Source organism: Notechis scutatus, chromosome 10 (assembly GCF_049901735.1).
Source record: "Notechis scutatus isolate UNSWTSFEM ecotype Mainland chromosome 10, rNotScu1.2, whole genome shotgun sequence".
Classification (NCBI taxonomy): domain Eukaryota; kingdom Metazoa; phylum Chordata; class Lepidosauria; order Squamata; family Elapidae; genus Notechis; species Notechis scutatus.
The window spans coordinates 21,793,876-21,810,703 of NC_142018.1; the positions used below are offsets into that span (position 1 = coordinate 21,793,876).

At 46.6% G+C, this 16,828-nt stretch overlaps 1 protein-coding gene across 1 annotated transcript in view; it reads left to right on the forward strand.

Moving 5' to 3' along the window:
• GPC4 (glypican 4) overlaps positions 1 to 16,828 on the forward strand; it is a 44,034-nt gene that overhangs the window by 16,870 nt on the left and 10,336 nt on the right. Inside the window, exons 2-3 of the mRNA XM_087971913.1 lie at positions 4,897 to 5,055; positions 14,422 to 14,813. Coding sequence (XP_087828039.1) covers positions 4,897 to 5,055; positions 14,422 to 14,813 — 551 coding nt within the window. The remainder of the gene's footprint in view (positions 1 to 4,896; positions 5,056 to 14,421; positions 14,814 to 16,828) is intronic.

Genomic DNA, 16,828 nt, shown 5'->3' on the forward strand with positions numbered 1-16,828 from the left:
GGGGGAGAAAACCAGAGTGGGCCCCCTCCCCCCAAATTAGGCATGGAATGTGGAATTTAAGAAGGCCATTGAAGGTCCCAACTCACTCCTAATCATCCTTATTAGAAGGCCTCCTAATCTCTCTGCTTGGGAACTTGCAAGCGATATTGGCAGTTGGTTCAAATTAATTAATGACCAAAAAACCCCCCCCATAATGGACGTTTGTGGAGCGGGGAGGGTGTGTGTGTGCTTTGTTTAACACAAGGGCACACACCATGTTTAGAGAATTGCTTTTTGCAACTGCCATGGTGATATCTCTTTTTCCGCATCCCGCTCTTAGGAGAAATTCCTTTTGGAGGCTTCCACAAACAAACTTGCGTGATGGGCAAAAGCAAGGCCAGCCTGGGGAAAGGTGATTTTTAGGCCTGTTGCAAGGGAGGGTTTTGGAAATGTAGAGGTGTGGGAGGGAGAGGGAAATTAATTGCAATTGGATCCTGGATGTCGAGAAGGGAGAGATGCAACATGTATGAATGGAGCACCCATAAATCATTTGAGAAGGAAATCGGGTGGATGGGGACTGTGTCTTTAAGGGTACCAGTCTCTAGTGTGGTGTTTCTCAACCATGGCCACTTGAAGATGGGTGGCCAACTTTCCAGAATGAGGTAGGTAGAGGAAAGCATTTGTGGACAGCAAAGGAATCGTTCCCTGCTGTTACCTTGATTGTACCAAGCAATGAAAATACGTTCTCCTGGGTTACTTCTGTTTGGACTCATGCACCTGAGATGCCATAAATTTTGGCTCGATTCACCTGTGTGCACTTCCAACCTGTGTGCACTTCCAACCTTCCAACCAGTTGGCCTTGAGCAATCTACAGAATACAGAACAACAGAGTTTTCTGTAAATACAGAACAGAGTTGGAAGGCACTTTGGAGGTCTTTTTAGTCCAACATCTTGCTCAGGCAGGAGATTCTGTACCTTTGTGGACTCCACGCTCTTTAAAAAAATTATTAGATATAAACATTAAAAGCAGTGAATGTGGTGTTTCTTCTTTGACGTACATTTCTGTCTAATCTTTTAACAATTAGAAATAAAGAAAAGAAGTTAATACATTTATATACATTTGGGTGTATCATTTTTCCAATTATCTTTATATTCCTTTTTATCACTTCTCTACTTATTTTAAATCTATGAACACCCTTTCATGTCCCTCCATTTATAAAATTAGTTCCATATTTTGTAATATTCTAGTTCCTCTCGCTCCTTCAATTCAAGTGTTAGTCTGTCCAATTCGGCGCAATGCAATGTAATATTTTCCCAATCAAGGCACCTTCACTTGGAATCTCTCGTGCCTTCCAGTTTGGGGCGAATGTTATTCTTGCTGCAGTAACTATGTGTATAATTAAATAAGTATCAACTTTGTTTACATTCCCCTCCATTATTCCTAATAGAAACATCTCTGGTGTGTACTGAATTTCAAGCCCTGTCATTTCTTTTAGCCATAACCAAATTTTGTGCCAAACAACCTGTGCTTTCTTGCAGGCCCACCATGTATTGGTAGTAAGAACCCTGTGCTTTCCTACACTTCCAGCAATTGGGAGATTGGTTACCATACATTCTAGCTAGTCTCTGTCCAGGCTCTTCTTAAAAGCCTCCAGTGATAGAGCATCCACAACTTCTGGAGGCCAGCAGTTCCACTGGTTAATTGTTCTCATTCTCATGAAATTTCTTCTCGGGTCTAGGTTGGGTTTTGTTCTTGGTTGGTTTCCATCCTTTGCTTCTCGTTCAGAAGCTTTGAAGAAGAGGCCGACTCTGCAAGCATCCTGTGAACCTGGCCCATTGAGCTGGTTGGATGTGTCAGGCAAGGACCCCGAAACGAATTAATTCAGAGACCAGATTGAGGCCTTTCTGCAAACAAGTCTTGCACAGGGTTTAGGAAAGAGGCACAGTTTACAATTAAGTTTCGAAAGGGGCTTCCTTATCCAGTCAACATTTAGATTTTAGCTAAGCTTGTCGCTTTAGGATTAGTTTTGCATGATTTATAGAAGATTAGTGGTTCAGGCTGGCCTTTCATCAGATAAGTTTCACGTTTATCTTGATTTATTAATTAGTTCTATTCTTCCCCTTCTCCCTTTTCGGTTCCATTGTTGAAACCTAATGATTATTCTGCTTTGCGCCCTATTATGATCTACGATTACAGCCATAAATCTCAGTGGACTTTTGTTTTGGCCTGCTCCATACAAGGAGAAGGGGAAAAAAAACACCCACGAGTTATTTATAGGCAGTTGTGTTTGGGAGGCTTCTTGGGGTTGTAAAAGTAGGATTTGGAAAGAGAAACGGAAGGAGGACGATGTAAAGAGGCAGACTGCTTTCTCTTATTTCTTTCTTTCGTTTCCAGAACAGAATTAAGTTTTCTTAATGTAACTTTTGGCTCTAGTGCGCAAGGCATAAATCTCTCCCGCTCCTTTTTCAGTGCTTTGCATTCTTTCCATTGTAAATCCACAAGCCTCAATTTGTCAGTAAGTAAAATGGAGTTTGTGTGGGGGCGGGGGGTTGGGGAGGAGTGTTTAAAAAATAAATAAAATCCCACCGATCTCGGGTTGTTCAAGGTATTTTTTAATTCTTACCACAGGAATAACTTAAAATATCTGGGGAGTTTTGCGAGGAGCAAAAAAGAAAGCAAGAAGGGCCAAAGTACTTAAGTTCCTCCTAGGAGCTTTTTGGGATGTTAAATCATTTTTGCCAGAACGGAACCCAGCATTTTGTGGCATCATGAAATTTTATTGTCACAATCCTCTTTTCTTTGTGGGTGGAAGTGGAATCGTGCCCTTCGGCTGCTATTGGCGGGGTGGGGGGGAATGGAAGCAGGGTTTGCTGTGCATCCCCCCCTCCAGCTGTGGGTTGAAAGGCAACTCCCCCCCCCCAAATAAATAAAATTGCGGTTGCACAATGAATAATGGAGAACGTCCTTTTTCTGTGTCATCTTGTTTGAAGATGACGAGCGTGGTGGCTAGGGGGAATTGGGTTGGGTGGTCATTCCTAGCTGGATCTGACCACTGATAATTCCAGGTGACCAAGGAGAGACTTTCCTTGTGTTGTGCCCATTTTTGTAAGCAAGGGAAAAAAACAACAACCCCTTTTGTGTTGTCTTCCGTTGTGTATTTCAGAGGCTTTTTTGGTCTTTCTCTGTTCAGCGGGATCCTCCAGCAAGCATGTTAATTAGCAGTGATAAGAGGAAGCTTAATCTCTCTTGATAAGGAGACCAGGGCAAGTTGAGTGTGAAATTGGATTAGCCTCGGATTCTTTTGATGGCTGATTTTCAGGGGAAGTCGTAAACCATTAGGAGAGGACAATGCACGCTGGTGTGTCCAGGAGCGAGGACTGGCATTTAAGCTAGAAACGCTGACCAAGTACTTCCGAAGAGGAAGGACGATGGGAAGAACCAAGGCAGTAGGGTGGGGCATCTTGAGCTTGGCAGGATTTGGCCAACTTTGTTGGCCACTTCTGGTCTTACAGTTGATGAACATTGGGTGTTGGAAGCTTCCGTGAACTCATGGAAGGTGAACAATGAAGGTGAATGATCCTACCTACTGATAACTTCTGAAAATTAAGACATTTTCTATCAAGGACTGTATGGGAGAAGGGTGGACTTTGGATCAAGGCTGCTTGTAAGACATCTTTGCCTGTGGTTTATTTTCTAACACCACACACACTGAACTGTAAACCAAGTATCTGGGATTGGTTTCCAGAACATGCTTGGCTAATCAGGGATTGTAATTGAGGCTGTTCGTGACTTGTTGGGTTGTGCAGATAAGGCCGCAGTGCAAGCATCAGAAAATCTGAAAAGATGTGGCTGAATAGGCAGGGAAAACTCAAAGGGCATTTCTAGGCTGGCCAGCTGATTCTAAACCGTTGACATGTTTAACTCCACCGTCCAGCTCAGCCTGTTCTTCTCCGACACTTCTGTTCAATTTGATGGAATCTGGAGGTGGTGTTAGTGGAATGGGGGATGCTTTTTCAACACGAGCCCTGCGCAAACAAGGGGTACCCAAAAGATGACGCGTGCTACGGGCTGGTTCTTTGTCCTTGGCCCATAAAATTTCCAGCGTAGAAAACAGGAAAGCTGCGCCAAGCCAGGCATGACGCTCGTCTGTGACTCAGCCTGCAATTTTTGGTCTGAGACATGGATTTAAGGATGGATTTATTACTCGGCTGAAAAAGATGACTGATCGGAAAACATGTTGACATGGTTAGGGGCAGGGTTCAAACAAAGATCACAAGAAGCTTGCATTTTTAATGCCCGCGGGTCTGGGCTGGGTTTCCCCCTTGCAAGGGCCATCATTTGTACCTTGAAGTTGCGTGGAAGCTGTTTAGAGCCCTGGCTGCCAACCAAGCCACGAATCCTGGTTTAGCGCCACGCAAAAGGCAGTCATCGGTTTTGTTGGTTCCCCCAGGCTGTGGTGGTGAGCTTGCACATCTGTTAACCTTTCTCTGAGGTCACTTGAGTGCAAGGATGAAACAAAGGCCTTCTCTGGGGCCTCCCTCACGTTTTGGAAGCTCCCTTGTGGTTTTTTTAGACGATTGCTTGAGACAGATGTGTTTTATTGGGGCCCTTAACTCAGCCTCTGTCTGGTGGGCTGGTTGATTTATGATGACTCTTGGTTTTTGTTTTGATTTATTCCTAATCCTTACTTTTAGGAGGCTTACCTCGGGTAACCCACCCTGAGTGGCGTTTACAAGAGGTTGGGCAGGTTCTAAGAACCATGAGAAGAAGAAGAAGATGATGCCCTTACGAAACACCCACCGGGTGGGGGAACTTGCTTTCTGCGGGTTGGCACAGTTGAGGAGGGCGTTGGCGTGGACCCTGGGCGCCTGTGCTGAAGTTCTCCTTTTGATGTGTGTGTGTGTGTGTGTTTTTAGGTGATCACTTGAAAGTTTGCCCTCAAGGCTACACCTGCTGTTCCCAGGCCATGGAGGAGAAGTACTGGCAGCAGAGCAGGCAAGATTTCAGCCATGCCGTGGTCGAGCTGAGCAACAACTTGCAAGGCACCTTCGGTTCGCGATACAAAAAGTTTGATGGTGAGTCTCTCTGCTCCTTGGCGGCTTCCAAATCGAAGGTTTCACGTGTTGGGGGCTTGTTCAGACAGGGCTGGTTTGGGTCATCTCTCCTCTTCCCCTCTCCTCTCTTGTCTCTCCTCCTCTTCCCCTCCCCTCCTCTTTTGTCTCCTCTCTTCTCCTTTCCTCTTCTTCCTTCTCCTCCTTCTCCCCCTCCCCCGCCTCTTCCTCTCTCCTCCCATGACGTCTCTTGCTGGGTGACTCCTGAGTGGTGGAACCCAGGTCAGAAATGACCCTTGCTTGGTGCGAACACATCCAGCAGATGCACTGATGGAGTCCCTTTGAGTGGCAACCACCATGTTTTCCACTTGTGGGTCCTTAAATGCCCACCTAAAACCCAGAACCTGAATGTCACAGTGTGACTCCCATAAGCCCCCTTGACTCGTTCCAAGTCCCAGCCTGATGGTCCTGGAGCCTTGTGGTTCCTGGGTTGCTGTGAGGATTGGAAACCGGTACACAGGTGGGCCCGGAAGGGGTTTATTCTCCCCCCTTTTGGGGTGGGGGGGTTGGGAAATGCTGGTTTCCAGCTCTTTCGTTCAAGGCAAGACTTTAGCCTCTCAGACAAAGGAAAAGGCAGCAAATGTCTCTATTTCTCGCCTGGCTTTGCAAGGAGGCCTTAAAACAACACCGGACCTCAAAGGTGATTCCAGAATGTTTTTGGTTGTGCGGCTTTCCCCGAGTTTAAAAGATGCCTGTTTCTGCTTTTGCGGCTTCCCTTTCTCCGCTGTTAGCTGCTGCTGTTCTTACATGCAGTCGTGACACGCAAAGGCCCAGGCAGCCCGGGAAGGGACAGGCTGAAATCTGACCCCCTCGCCCCCCAGAGGCAAGTAAAGACGAGGGAAAGGTGGGGTGTGTGTGTGTGTCAGGAACAAAAAAGGGGGTGGGCATTTTCTTTCAGGGTTCTGATCTGGTCACCATGGAGAAAAAAAAATAAGAATCGAAGCCCCTCCTCCCAAAAAAATAATCATTAGTTGGATTTGGGGACAGGATGGGACTCTTGATGGCTTTAAAAGACAGGTGCACCCCCCCAGGAAGCAGAAATGGCGTCAAGGAAGCCCCCACTCAATCAAACCTAGCCAAGGGCAAGGTGCAAAAGGGCAAGGTGCAGAAGGGAATAGCCGAGTTGGAAGGGACCTTGGAGGTCTTCTAGTCCAACCCCCTGTTTAAGCAGGAGGCCCAATATCGTCCTAGACAAAATGGCTGTCCAGTCTCCTCTTAAAAGCCTTCAGTGATGGAGCAGCCACAATTTTAGTTTACTTTACTTTATTGTCATTGCACTTCCCGCAACGAAGTCAAACCCCATCTTCAGTGCACATCATGACCATGAAAATAAACACGAACACACATCCTTCACCCTCCACACATTGAACCGAAAACCCGCAACCCTGCACCAACATTGCACTATACAGCACAATTCAAAAGTGCTACTGCCCTGGGATGGAAGCTGTTTTCCAGCCTATTTCTCCTTGTTTTTATTATTGTCCTGTACCATCTGCCAGGTGGTAATAGTTCAAAAAAAGGGTGCCCAGGATGGGTTATATCTTTGAGAATGTTTTGAACTTTCTTAAGGCAGTGGGAGCTATAAAGCTCTTCCAAAGAGGGGAGAAGGCAACCAATGATCCTCTGGGCAATGATATTAACCCTCTGGAATGCTGTCCTATCTGCCCCTGTGCAATTGGCAAACCATACAGAGGTGCAGGAAGTTAAGATACTCTCTCTGGTGCACCAGTAGATGGTCACTAACAGTTTTTCATTCGGTTGTTGTTTCCTGAGAAGCCTCAGGTGGTATAATCTCTGCTGGGCCCTTTTGACCAGGGCTGCAATGTGGGCAACCCAGGTCAGGTCCTCTTTTAGGGTAACACCCAGAAACTTAAAAGTGGCCACTTGCTCCCCTCGGTCTCCATGGATAAGCAAGGCCTGGATGTCTGATGTGTTCCTTCTATAGTCTTCTGGAGGCAACTTCTGTTCCACTTGTCCTCCCTGATAGGAAGGTTCTCCTTAATTCCAGTTTGGGTCTCTCCTTGATCTGTTTCCATCCGTTGCTTCTTGTCCTACCTTCAGGTGTTTTTGGAGAACACGCCATCCCCTCTTCCTTCTCTTCTTTAGACTAGACATACCCAGTTCCTGCAAACTTATTCAGCGTATTTTTGGGCTTCCAATCGTTTTGTGTTTGTGGGGAGGGGGGGGTATGTGTGGGAGTCAATTCTGGGCATGTAAAAAAAACCCAAGAGTGGAAGGGAGGAAGGACCTGTTTACTGGCGCTTGGGCAGCTGTCCAACTAGGAACAATCCATGCAGGGTTACCCTTGCTCTGGCCTGTCTCCCAGCTGCAAAAAAAGAAGAAGAAAAAAAAAGGCCAGCAAATTGACGTTGAGGGGGAGGATTTTTTTGGCAAGGCAGACAGATGGCTCGCAAATTCCCTCCCCCGGGAAGCACATTTTCTTTGCCCCTCCCTCTCTAAAGGTGCTTTAATTACAAACGCAAACTCAGCTGGGCTTCCCTTCCCTCTCCTTCCCTTCCTTCTTCCTCTCTTTCTCTCTTTCTCTCTCTTTCCTATGCCGATAAGTGCTAACAGATGGTTTTCCAGACCAAATGGCTCTCTGGAATTCCTAGGAAGGCTCCTGCTCAGATCTTCCGATCCTGGGGAGGACACAAGAGAGGTGTCAGGAGATGGCTGGGGAATCAAATTGCAGGAGGCAGGAAGACGGACGGTCCAGGGCAGAGAAAAAACTTTTGTCCTCCGGCTTTTGTTCAGCTATCCAGCAAATGTTTAGGGCAAGGAAGTCCACCCTTGGCAACTTTTTAAGAAAGGGGTCCTCAAACTTGGCAACTTTAAGACTTGTGGACTTCAGCTCCCAGAATTCCTCAGCCAGCTGTGCCTGTTTCCTACCTGCCAAAGTGGAGAGATTGCAGAGGAAGGGATCACAAGAGAGTAAAGCTCTGCTGGCTGGAGAATTCTGGGGGCTGAAGTCCACAAGTCTTTCTTGGCCAAGTGTGATTGGACACACCAGGAATTTGTCTCGGTGCAAATGTTCTCAGTGTACGTAAAAGAAGAGATACATTCATCAAGAGTCAAGAATCGTCAGGTTCAACACTTAATGATCGTCATCGGGTACAATAAGCCATCAAATCATACTAGGAAACAGTCCGTATAAATCCTAAGGATGCAAGGGACGAAGTTGCAGTCCTGCAGTCACAAGTGGGAGGCGGTGGGTGATAAGGAGGGATGAGAAGATTAATGGGATGAATCGATCACTGTGCTTGATAAAAACCAGGGGGACTTACGTTCCCTTCTTCACCCCAAGGATGGTTGTGAGGCCGTCCCTGTCTCCCAGCCCCATCGTTCTCTCCCGAAATGGTTTCCACTGAATCGCAGACCAACACACACACACACACACCCCATTTTTGAAGTCTGGAGAGGTGGAAGATTTAACAGGAAGAGCCCATCTGTTTTGATGTCCCCACCCAGAGGCTGCTGACACTTTGTTCCCGATTCTGGCACGTAGATGGTATACGCCTTGCCTTGCAGTTCTGGCCACAGGTCCACCAAAATCTCGGGGGGCCGAACTTGTGAATGGACCCATTCTTGTTCTGCAGCATTTTGCCTGCCTTGGCCTCTTGCTAGATGAACCCCGCTTTCTGGCCCACGAAAGGGCTAGGCGTGCCGTTGCAGGAAATGACCTGAGTTATGGGAGAATCTGGAAAATCAGTGAAGGGGATGCTAGGATAACCAGCAAGGGTCCTTCTTGATCTGAATTAGGGCCCCTGCAAGGAGAGAAATCAAAGTCCTTCTCTCCCCCCCCCCAAAAGGGGTTCTATCGTTGTTTAGAATTTCTTTCCCCTGTGTGTGGCTGAGATGAAAATCAATAAGCGTTGCAATAAGCCAAGCTGATTATTATTTAAGGGTTCATGCATTGTCATCCTTGGTAGACGGGGCCCCTTGGAGAAAGTAAGCAGAATGAAAGGGATCTTGGAGGACTTCTAGTCCAGCCCCCTCCTGAAGCAGGAAACCCTGTATCCTTCCAGACTAATCTCTTCTTTAAAACTTCCAGTGTTTCTTCTGAAGGCAAGCAGTTCCACTGGTTAGTTGTTCCAACTGTCAGGAAATTTCTCCTGAGTTCTAAGTTGCTTCTCTCCTTGGTTAGTTTCCATTTATTGCTTCTTGTCCTGCAATCAGGCGTTTTGGAGAATAGGATAACAACAACAATAATACTACTTGGACACCGCTGGCATTGACCAATGTGCCATCCGTCAGTTGCAGAAGGCAGCTTTTATTGGAACAGCTTCCATTCTGTGACGACATCTGTAACACCCATTGAACATCCAGATTGGCCTATTCCGGGTCCTTGGGAAGGACTTGATAGGTACACAAAAATGCCAAGCCCAGTCTGAACATTTGGCTGACTGTGCGATGATCAGTAATAACAACAACAACAACAATAAAAATGCAGCAAAAGGGGCATTTTCTGCCCCAAACCCAGCAACACACACACACACACACACACACTCAAACACACACACATAATTCCCCACAGCCTTGTCCAATATCCATTAGTACGATTCCATTCTAAGCCAAATGGAGCCACAGCTCTCTGGCTGTTCATAGTCCAGGGTCTTCCTAAGAAAGACCCCCCCTTTCAGCCTCTGCAGTGGGCTTTGACTGGCTCACCCTCCCCATTGAGAATTTCAAGGCTCTGATTTGCAAGCCCCCCCCCCCAATCACACTAAACCACACACTTTTTTTTACAACGCTGTAAAAACAAGAACGTAATCTCTCAAACGTCCAGCTTGTGTTTGAGAACAAGCCTTGCTCCCAACACAAACAAAAGGCGTTAATTTATTTTGTCCTTCAAACTGTCAAGATAGCAACCTGCCCACCCACCATTCTTTTATCTCCCCCCCTTTTCTTCCCCCAAGGTTGGAGGGTTTATTCCTGGGCCACCTTGCGGCTCGTTAATCAGTATCGATCTGCCTTCTCCAAGGGGGAAAATTAATACTTAACCCAGAACAAACCTTCAGAGCAAATTCTCACCTGGGCTAGTAGGTATTTATCTACCTCCTGCCACTTGCCATGGTTGGTGAACTGCTGTTCTCTCAGATTGGGGGGGTTGGGCTGGGAGAATAACTGGAGCCGCTGCCCTCTTGGGACAATGGCTTATTTAACCTCAAATCTCAGATCTGCTGCAGAAATTGAGCGGGGTGAGCTAGCTTGAGGTTACAGGGTGCCCAGCCAGGCCCTTGACTTACCCAGGGCCTTCCCAACCAGCTGGCAGTTTATATATATAAAAGCGGAATACCCCTCACGCATCATCACAAAATCTCCAGAACCGTAAAGCCTACAAACTTGAAATTTGGCACCTAGGTTCCTCTTGGTTTCTAGGGGCTCACTAAGAAAGGATTTTTTCTAAATGACCATCAGAGCATTTAGAGTATTTCTTATATTATTATTATTATTATTAACACGCTCTGATGCTAAGGAGTTCTCCTCCTCCTCCCCCCGAAAAGAAATCTCTTCCAAATGCAAAACACAAGCAGAGGAGAGGAGTTTCAGTTTTAGTTTCACAGCACCAAGCAGCTTTAGTACAGAACCGTTGAGCTAAGCCACGCCCAGGCTCCTTGCTGTCTCCTTCTTGCTCACACAGCAAATAATGTTTCAGTTTCCAAACAGCCCTCAACTCTCTCACACACTGACAGGACGCTAGCCGGATGAGTACCGATGGATGCTGGTAGGCAGAGGCAGAATTTTTCCCCCTTATTTTCCTCCCCCAAAACTAAGCCCGGCCACATAGTTTCGTAGCGAAGCGCGGGTATCGAGCTAGTTAGCAATAAAGAGAATTTAGAACAATTAACCAGTGGGACAGCTTGCCCCCAGAAATTGTGGGTGTTCCATCACTGGAGTTTTTCAAGAAGAGACTGCACTGCTATTTGTCCAAAATAGTATACGGCAATTGGCGGGGGAACTTTCTATGATTTATAGATTTCCAACTTTGGCTGTGAAATTCTGGCAGTTGGAAGTTCACAAGTCTTAAAAGTTGGAGGCTCCTGGTATAGGGTCTCCTGCTTGAGCAGGGGGTTGGACTAGATGACCTCCCAAGCTCCCTTCCAACTCTTTGTTTATTCTGACCAGCCAAAAAAAAAAAACTGGCCACGCACCAAGACCTCTGTGCCTGCAGGCCTTTGGAATTCAGGGTTATTTTCAGAGCCAACCTGATCCCGAGGTTTTTTTTTATTCTCCAGGTAAGCGGTCCAAAGAGGAAAACTGATCCAGCCTTTCGATTCAAAGGTCAGGAAGGCAGAGGATTGGGGGTGGGGTGGGGGGAGAGAGAGAGGAAGTGAGCCTTCAAAATGATTAAGTGGATTAGAAATTAATACCTCCCACCCTGTTCAGGTTTTGAACATGGAAGAAAGCAGGAGAGAATTGCAGGCAGGATGTGCCGGTCGTGGGAAAGAGGAGACACCTTGGTGCTGATCCTGGCCAAGGGGTACTTTATGACTGGGGTGGGTTGGGAAGTCACCAGGAGCTTTGCCTTGAGCTTTGTCTGCTTCGCTTCTGCTCTTCAAGCTCTTCTTTCGTTGGCCACGTCCACAGGTCTCCAAACTTGGCAACTTTAAGACTTGTGGACTTCAACTCCCAGAATTCCCCCAGCCAAGTTTGGGGAGGAGGATGGGGCTGGGAGACAGGGAGGGTCTGAAAACCGTCCTTGGGGTGGAGGCGGGAAGTTAAAGTCCCTCTGGTTTTCATCTAACACAATGGTCAATAATTCATCCTGGTCAACTCTTTCTCTAAACCAGGAGTGTCCAACCTTGGCAACATTTTTTAAGACCTGTGGACTTCGACTCCCAGAATTCCCTAGCCAGGCATGCTGGCTGGGGAATTCTGGGAGCTGAAGTCCACAAATACTTAAAACAGAGGTCTCCAAACTTGGCAACTTTAAGACTTGAGGACTTCAACTCCCAGAGTTCCTCAGCCAGCTTTGAAGTTGAAGTCCGCAAGCCTTAAAAGTTGCCACGTTTGGGGGGAACCCTGGCCAAGAGCCTACGGCTATATTCAAAAGTACCCTCCTCCTTCTGGATATATTTTAAAAGTCACCTCCCCACCCAAATGTCCTGAGTCAAATTTTGTTTGTGCTGGAGCCCTTTGAAGATTTTTTTTAAAAAAATCCAAATTCCAACCCACTGCAGCCTTTCTTTAAACAAGGTTTAAATTCAAAGGGGGCCAAAGTTATTTCTCCCCCGGCTGCCTCTCTCTCTTTCTCTCTCTGCGCCAGTTTCTAGCCATTCTGGAGTCGAAAACACTTCCCCTTTGAGGGTGAAGCACAGAGGCCTGTGTGATTCAAACAGAGTTGCCAGGCCCAGGTCTGGAGAAGGAGGACACCCAAGAGTTTTGGATTGAAGCCTCCGCCAACTTTGTCACCTGGCCAGGAAAAGGCTGGGCTTGATGCCCGGAGTCCAAATCCCAGCCCCTATGGATTCTCTCATCCCGTGAATTCGTCCTCCGCCTGATTCCTCCACTCTCCCTGTGCTGGTTAGACATTATATAGTTAGTTTAGGAATGAGAGCTGCCCCCTTAAGGGAATGCTTCATGGGAAATGTAGTTAATACCTAATGGGAGATGTAGTTCATGTCACAAAGTCACATCTGCAATCCTGATTGGTCCCTGATTTGATCTCTGGTTGGGCTGGGGGAGTTTTGGGGGCATTCTTACCTGGACCCAGCATCAAACGGGAGAGGCAACTATTGAGGCAAAGATTGGACGTTAGATGGATCTCAACGTAACTGTGAGTTGTACTTTGAGGATGCCTAACATATCCAGTAAACTAACTTTGCATGGAACCTTTGTAGTGTTTAACTGCTAGTCCCGAGCTGTCATTGACGGACATTAAATCATAAAACCTGTTCCACGCAGGACGGGTGGGAGGTAGTCATCTTGCAAAGAAGCTCTTTGGGAAAAGTCCAACTGTTTTTGTGCTATAGACGCCTGTCCCCTATTAGATATTTCTTAGGCGATTACATGGCGGTATTAAATATTTCTTGTTGGGCTTCCTTGACATTTCTTGGAGGAGGCCTTCCTGAACACAAATCCTTTATGGTACTTTCTGGCTGCAGAGGGCCTCCCCCACTTTCAACAAGAGGTGGTATTCAGCAGGTTCTGACCAGTTCTGGAGAACCAGTAGCGTAAATTTTGAGTAGTTAAGAGAACTGGCAAATCCCACCTCTGACTGGCCCCGCCCCCATCTATTCTCCGCCTCCCGAGTCCCAGCTTATCTGGGTCTTCTTTGGTTGCCCTGCACAGGAGAATGGAGCTGAAAAGCAGGTTAGTGGGGTGGGGAGGGAATGGGGATTTTGCAGTATCCTTCCCCTGCCATGCCCACCACAGAACCGGTAGTTTAAAAATGTGAATCCCACCACTGCTTTCAACTCTCTTCTCTGAGGTCCCATTTCCCAGGCGTGGTGTGGAATATTCCCACAACCGACACTTGTATTGCTCCAAAGCCGTCTGCCTGTGGCTGGTTGATTTTCTTTTTCCTTGGGTCCTCCAAGACCATTTGTGTGTCCGCCTGGCCAACTCTGTGATAGTTCCCATCCTTGTTGAACTCCTGGAAGATGGATGACCTCTGAAGTTGGACTCTACTTTGTGAAGATTTGGTAGCCATGTTCTACAGGATGTGTAGATTCAATCTTCTTTTCCTGGGTTTGGAGGATAATGTTGAGCCATGAACAGATCACATGACCTGGGTTCGCAAAGCACAAAAAGGTAAAACCAAGTTGGAGCCAACTTTACCAATGTTGATTTGGCGAGGAACATGCCAGATAAGGATGTCTTCATTGTTTGGATGCTTATTTGGGGGTAAACTGATCTGGACCTCTAGATTTGACAAAATAGGAATATGTGTGAGAAGCATAAGTAAGAAATGGACTTATTGAGTTGGCTTTTTCTGTATCTTGTGTCAAGAAACTATTCAAAATATTCTCCCTTCTTGATTAACGCTTAAAACCTTTGCTTATTATCCTATTTCTAACTGAACAATAGAGAAGTATCTGCATATTGTAGGTAATATTCCTGTCATAGCATCTGCAGGAGAGTCAAAAGGTCAAGATGGGGGACTATCATCCTGTGTCCAAGGCCCCTGTCCTTTTTTTTTTTTTGTGTGTGTGCCGTATGTACAAAACAGGTATGGTCTTTTCAACCACACAATCATGGTTACCATCTTGGCTTTCCAACCCAACGTGTGGACACCACCAGTTCCATTTTGGTGGAATGTTCTCCAGAACGTTACCTGAGATGGCGACCGGTTCCCTGCAGTCAAATTTCTTCCTTCTCTCCCTCCAGAATTTTTCCGAGAGCTCCTGGACAACGCTGAGAAATCCTTGAACGACATGTTTGTACGGACTTATGGCCTCCTGTACATGCAGAACTCGGAGATGTTTAAGGACCTCTTTGTGGAGCTGAAGCGATACTACATGGGCGGCAGAGTCAACCTGGAAGAGATGCTAAATGACTTTTGGGCCCGTCTCCTGGAGCGCATGTTCCGCCTGGTCAACCCCCAGTATCACTTTTCGGACGAGTACCTGGAGTGCGTCAGCAAGTACACCGAGCAGCTGAAACCGTTTGGAGACGTCCCACGAAAGCTGAAGCTGCAGGTGACACGGGCTTTCGTGGCAGCTCGCACCTTTGCCCAAGGCCTGGCTGTGGCCAAGGATGTGGTGGGCAAAGTCTCTGCGGTGAGTGGGGGCTTTTGCTTCAGGGGTGGCTGGGCAGCTTGGAGAATGTCAGGATTCCAGCAATCGCCCTAATTAAATCATGATTCTGGAGCCAAACTTCAAAAAACTTCCAAGGATTCATTAGAGGCAACATACTGGCACTGCCCTGTATGAAGCCAACTCTGGCATAGATAATTTACAGTCCCCTGTGACCCTGTTCCCCCCGCTGGGTGTGTCATAATCAGATTCTCCAGTTGAGCATGTTCACAGGCTGGGTGTCATCAATCACGTTCTCCAATTGAACATATTCATGGGCAAAAGCTCTGGTATTTTAGTTACAATCTTTTCAAGAGAAGAGTTGGAATGTGCTTCCACATTTCGAACTGCTGCCCTGCTCTTCCAGATTTCCTTCCTCCCTGCCATTTTTTTTTAATGGCAACTACTAAAACAGGCATATGAATGTTTTATGCATTGACACAGAACCAATTTGAGGTTGGGGAGATCACCTTTTCATAGGGGGTGTTCCAGACAACCGATTGCATTAACCGCCCACATTTGAAAATAAATCATAGGGAGAACCCCAAGAAGTCCAGATCGCAGGGGGGGGGGGGGGAAAGGACTTCAGTTGTGCAGTTGCTGTTGTCATTTTGTAGGAAAGAATAAACAATGTCAGAAAGTGTGTGTATGAGAGAGGTCAAGGATCCATCTATTGGGGCCATCGACCCTCCCATGGCTGGCTCCACCATAGGTCCATCTTCACGGAAGGTTGAGATCTGTAGACAAAGGTTCTAAACAAGGCAGTGCATTTACTTGGCTTTAACCGAGCAAATTTCAATTTTATTTTTTTTTCGATCGGTCCAAGCAGCACCTCTGTTTTTCTTCTGTTAAATTTAAAAGAGAGAGAGAAAGAAAGGCGATGATAACGAAGACAGAGTTCTGGATGATTTTCTGCATTTAGGTCTTCTTTGAGCAGCTAGCAGGCCCTTGCAAATCTTTTGCTCTTTAAGGGCAGTGTTTAAATTCACCCTAATTGATTTCAAGGGGCAGATCAACACAAGACACCCAACATTCCAGTCCCTGCTGCAAATTTGGGAGGCCGTTTTGTGTTCAGTTCCCTCCCACCGCTCTGCTCTCCGTCCATGGGAAGTTATGCATCGTGGTTTTTTGGTGCCTTTCGAAGTCTTTGGGCTATGAGAACTTTTCCTTCCATGTATCCTCTCATTTCCCCTTGGAAATAGCAAAAGTCGGCGTGGGGAATTGTAATATTATTGAACTCCCGACAGGCATTAAAATCAACAGCTTTAAATTGCTGGGCAACACGGAGATTTCCTGCCCAAACCTTGGGGCAATCTTATTATATATATTTAGAAGAAGAAGAAGAAAAAGGGGAGGGGGAGGAGAAATATGTAAGCCAGACCCCACAGTGACTCATGCAAGAGAGAAACCTGATATTTTGCAACTCGTAGACTAGAGAAATTTCTTGGTAATGAAGACCATATGGCTAAATGTCATTCAAATTATACTGGAGCCAAAAAAAGGAAAGAGCTCTTTTTTTGGCATGAATAGATTCTGGCAGCAGCGTGGGATCCACACCCCAATTAAGTGATTAATCAGGGGTTGTTTTGAAAGGGGTCAAAAGTGGTCCTCAATAAGGCAGGTGCATTTAATGGCATGGTTGGGGTCTCAAAAGGTGAACCAGCTACCTAATGCCACGAGGTCCCAATCGCTGCCTGAGATCGTGAGTCAACTGAGCGATGGAAAGATTTTCCCCTAAACGTTGGGAAATCCAATTTACTTTTATTCATAGGTTTGCCCAATCCGGTGGGCTGGTCTCATCCAGGTTGCTCTGCGCTTTCTGATTGGATGGGATCACCTAGGAAAGGGGTCTCCAACCTTGGTGACTTTTTAAAGACCTGTAGGACTTCTGACTCCCTGAATTCTGGCCGGCGAGTTCTGGGAATTGAAATCCACAGGTCTTAAAAGTCAACCGGTTTGGAAAGCCTGCTCTAAATTAAGAAGAAGGGGGGGAAAAAAGG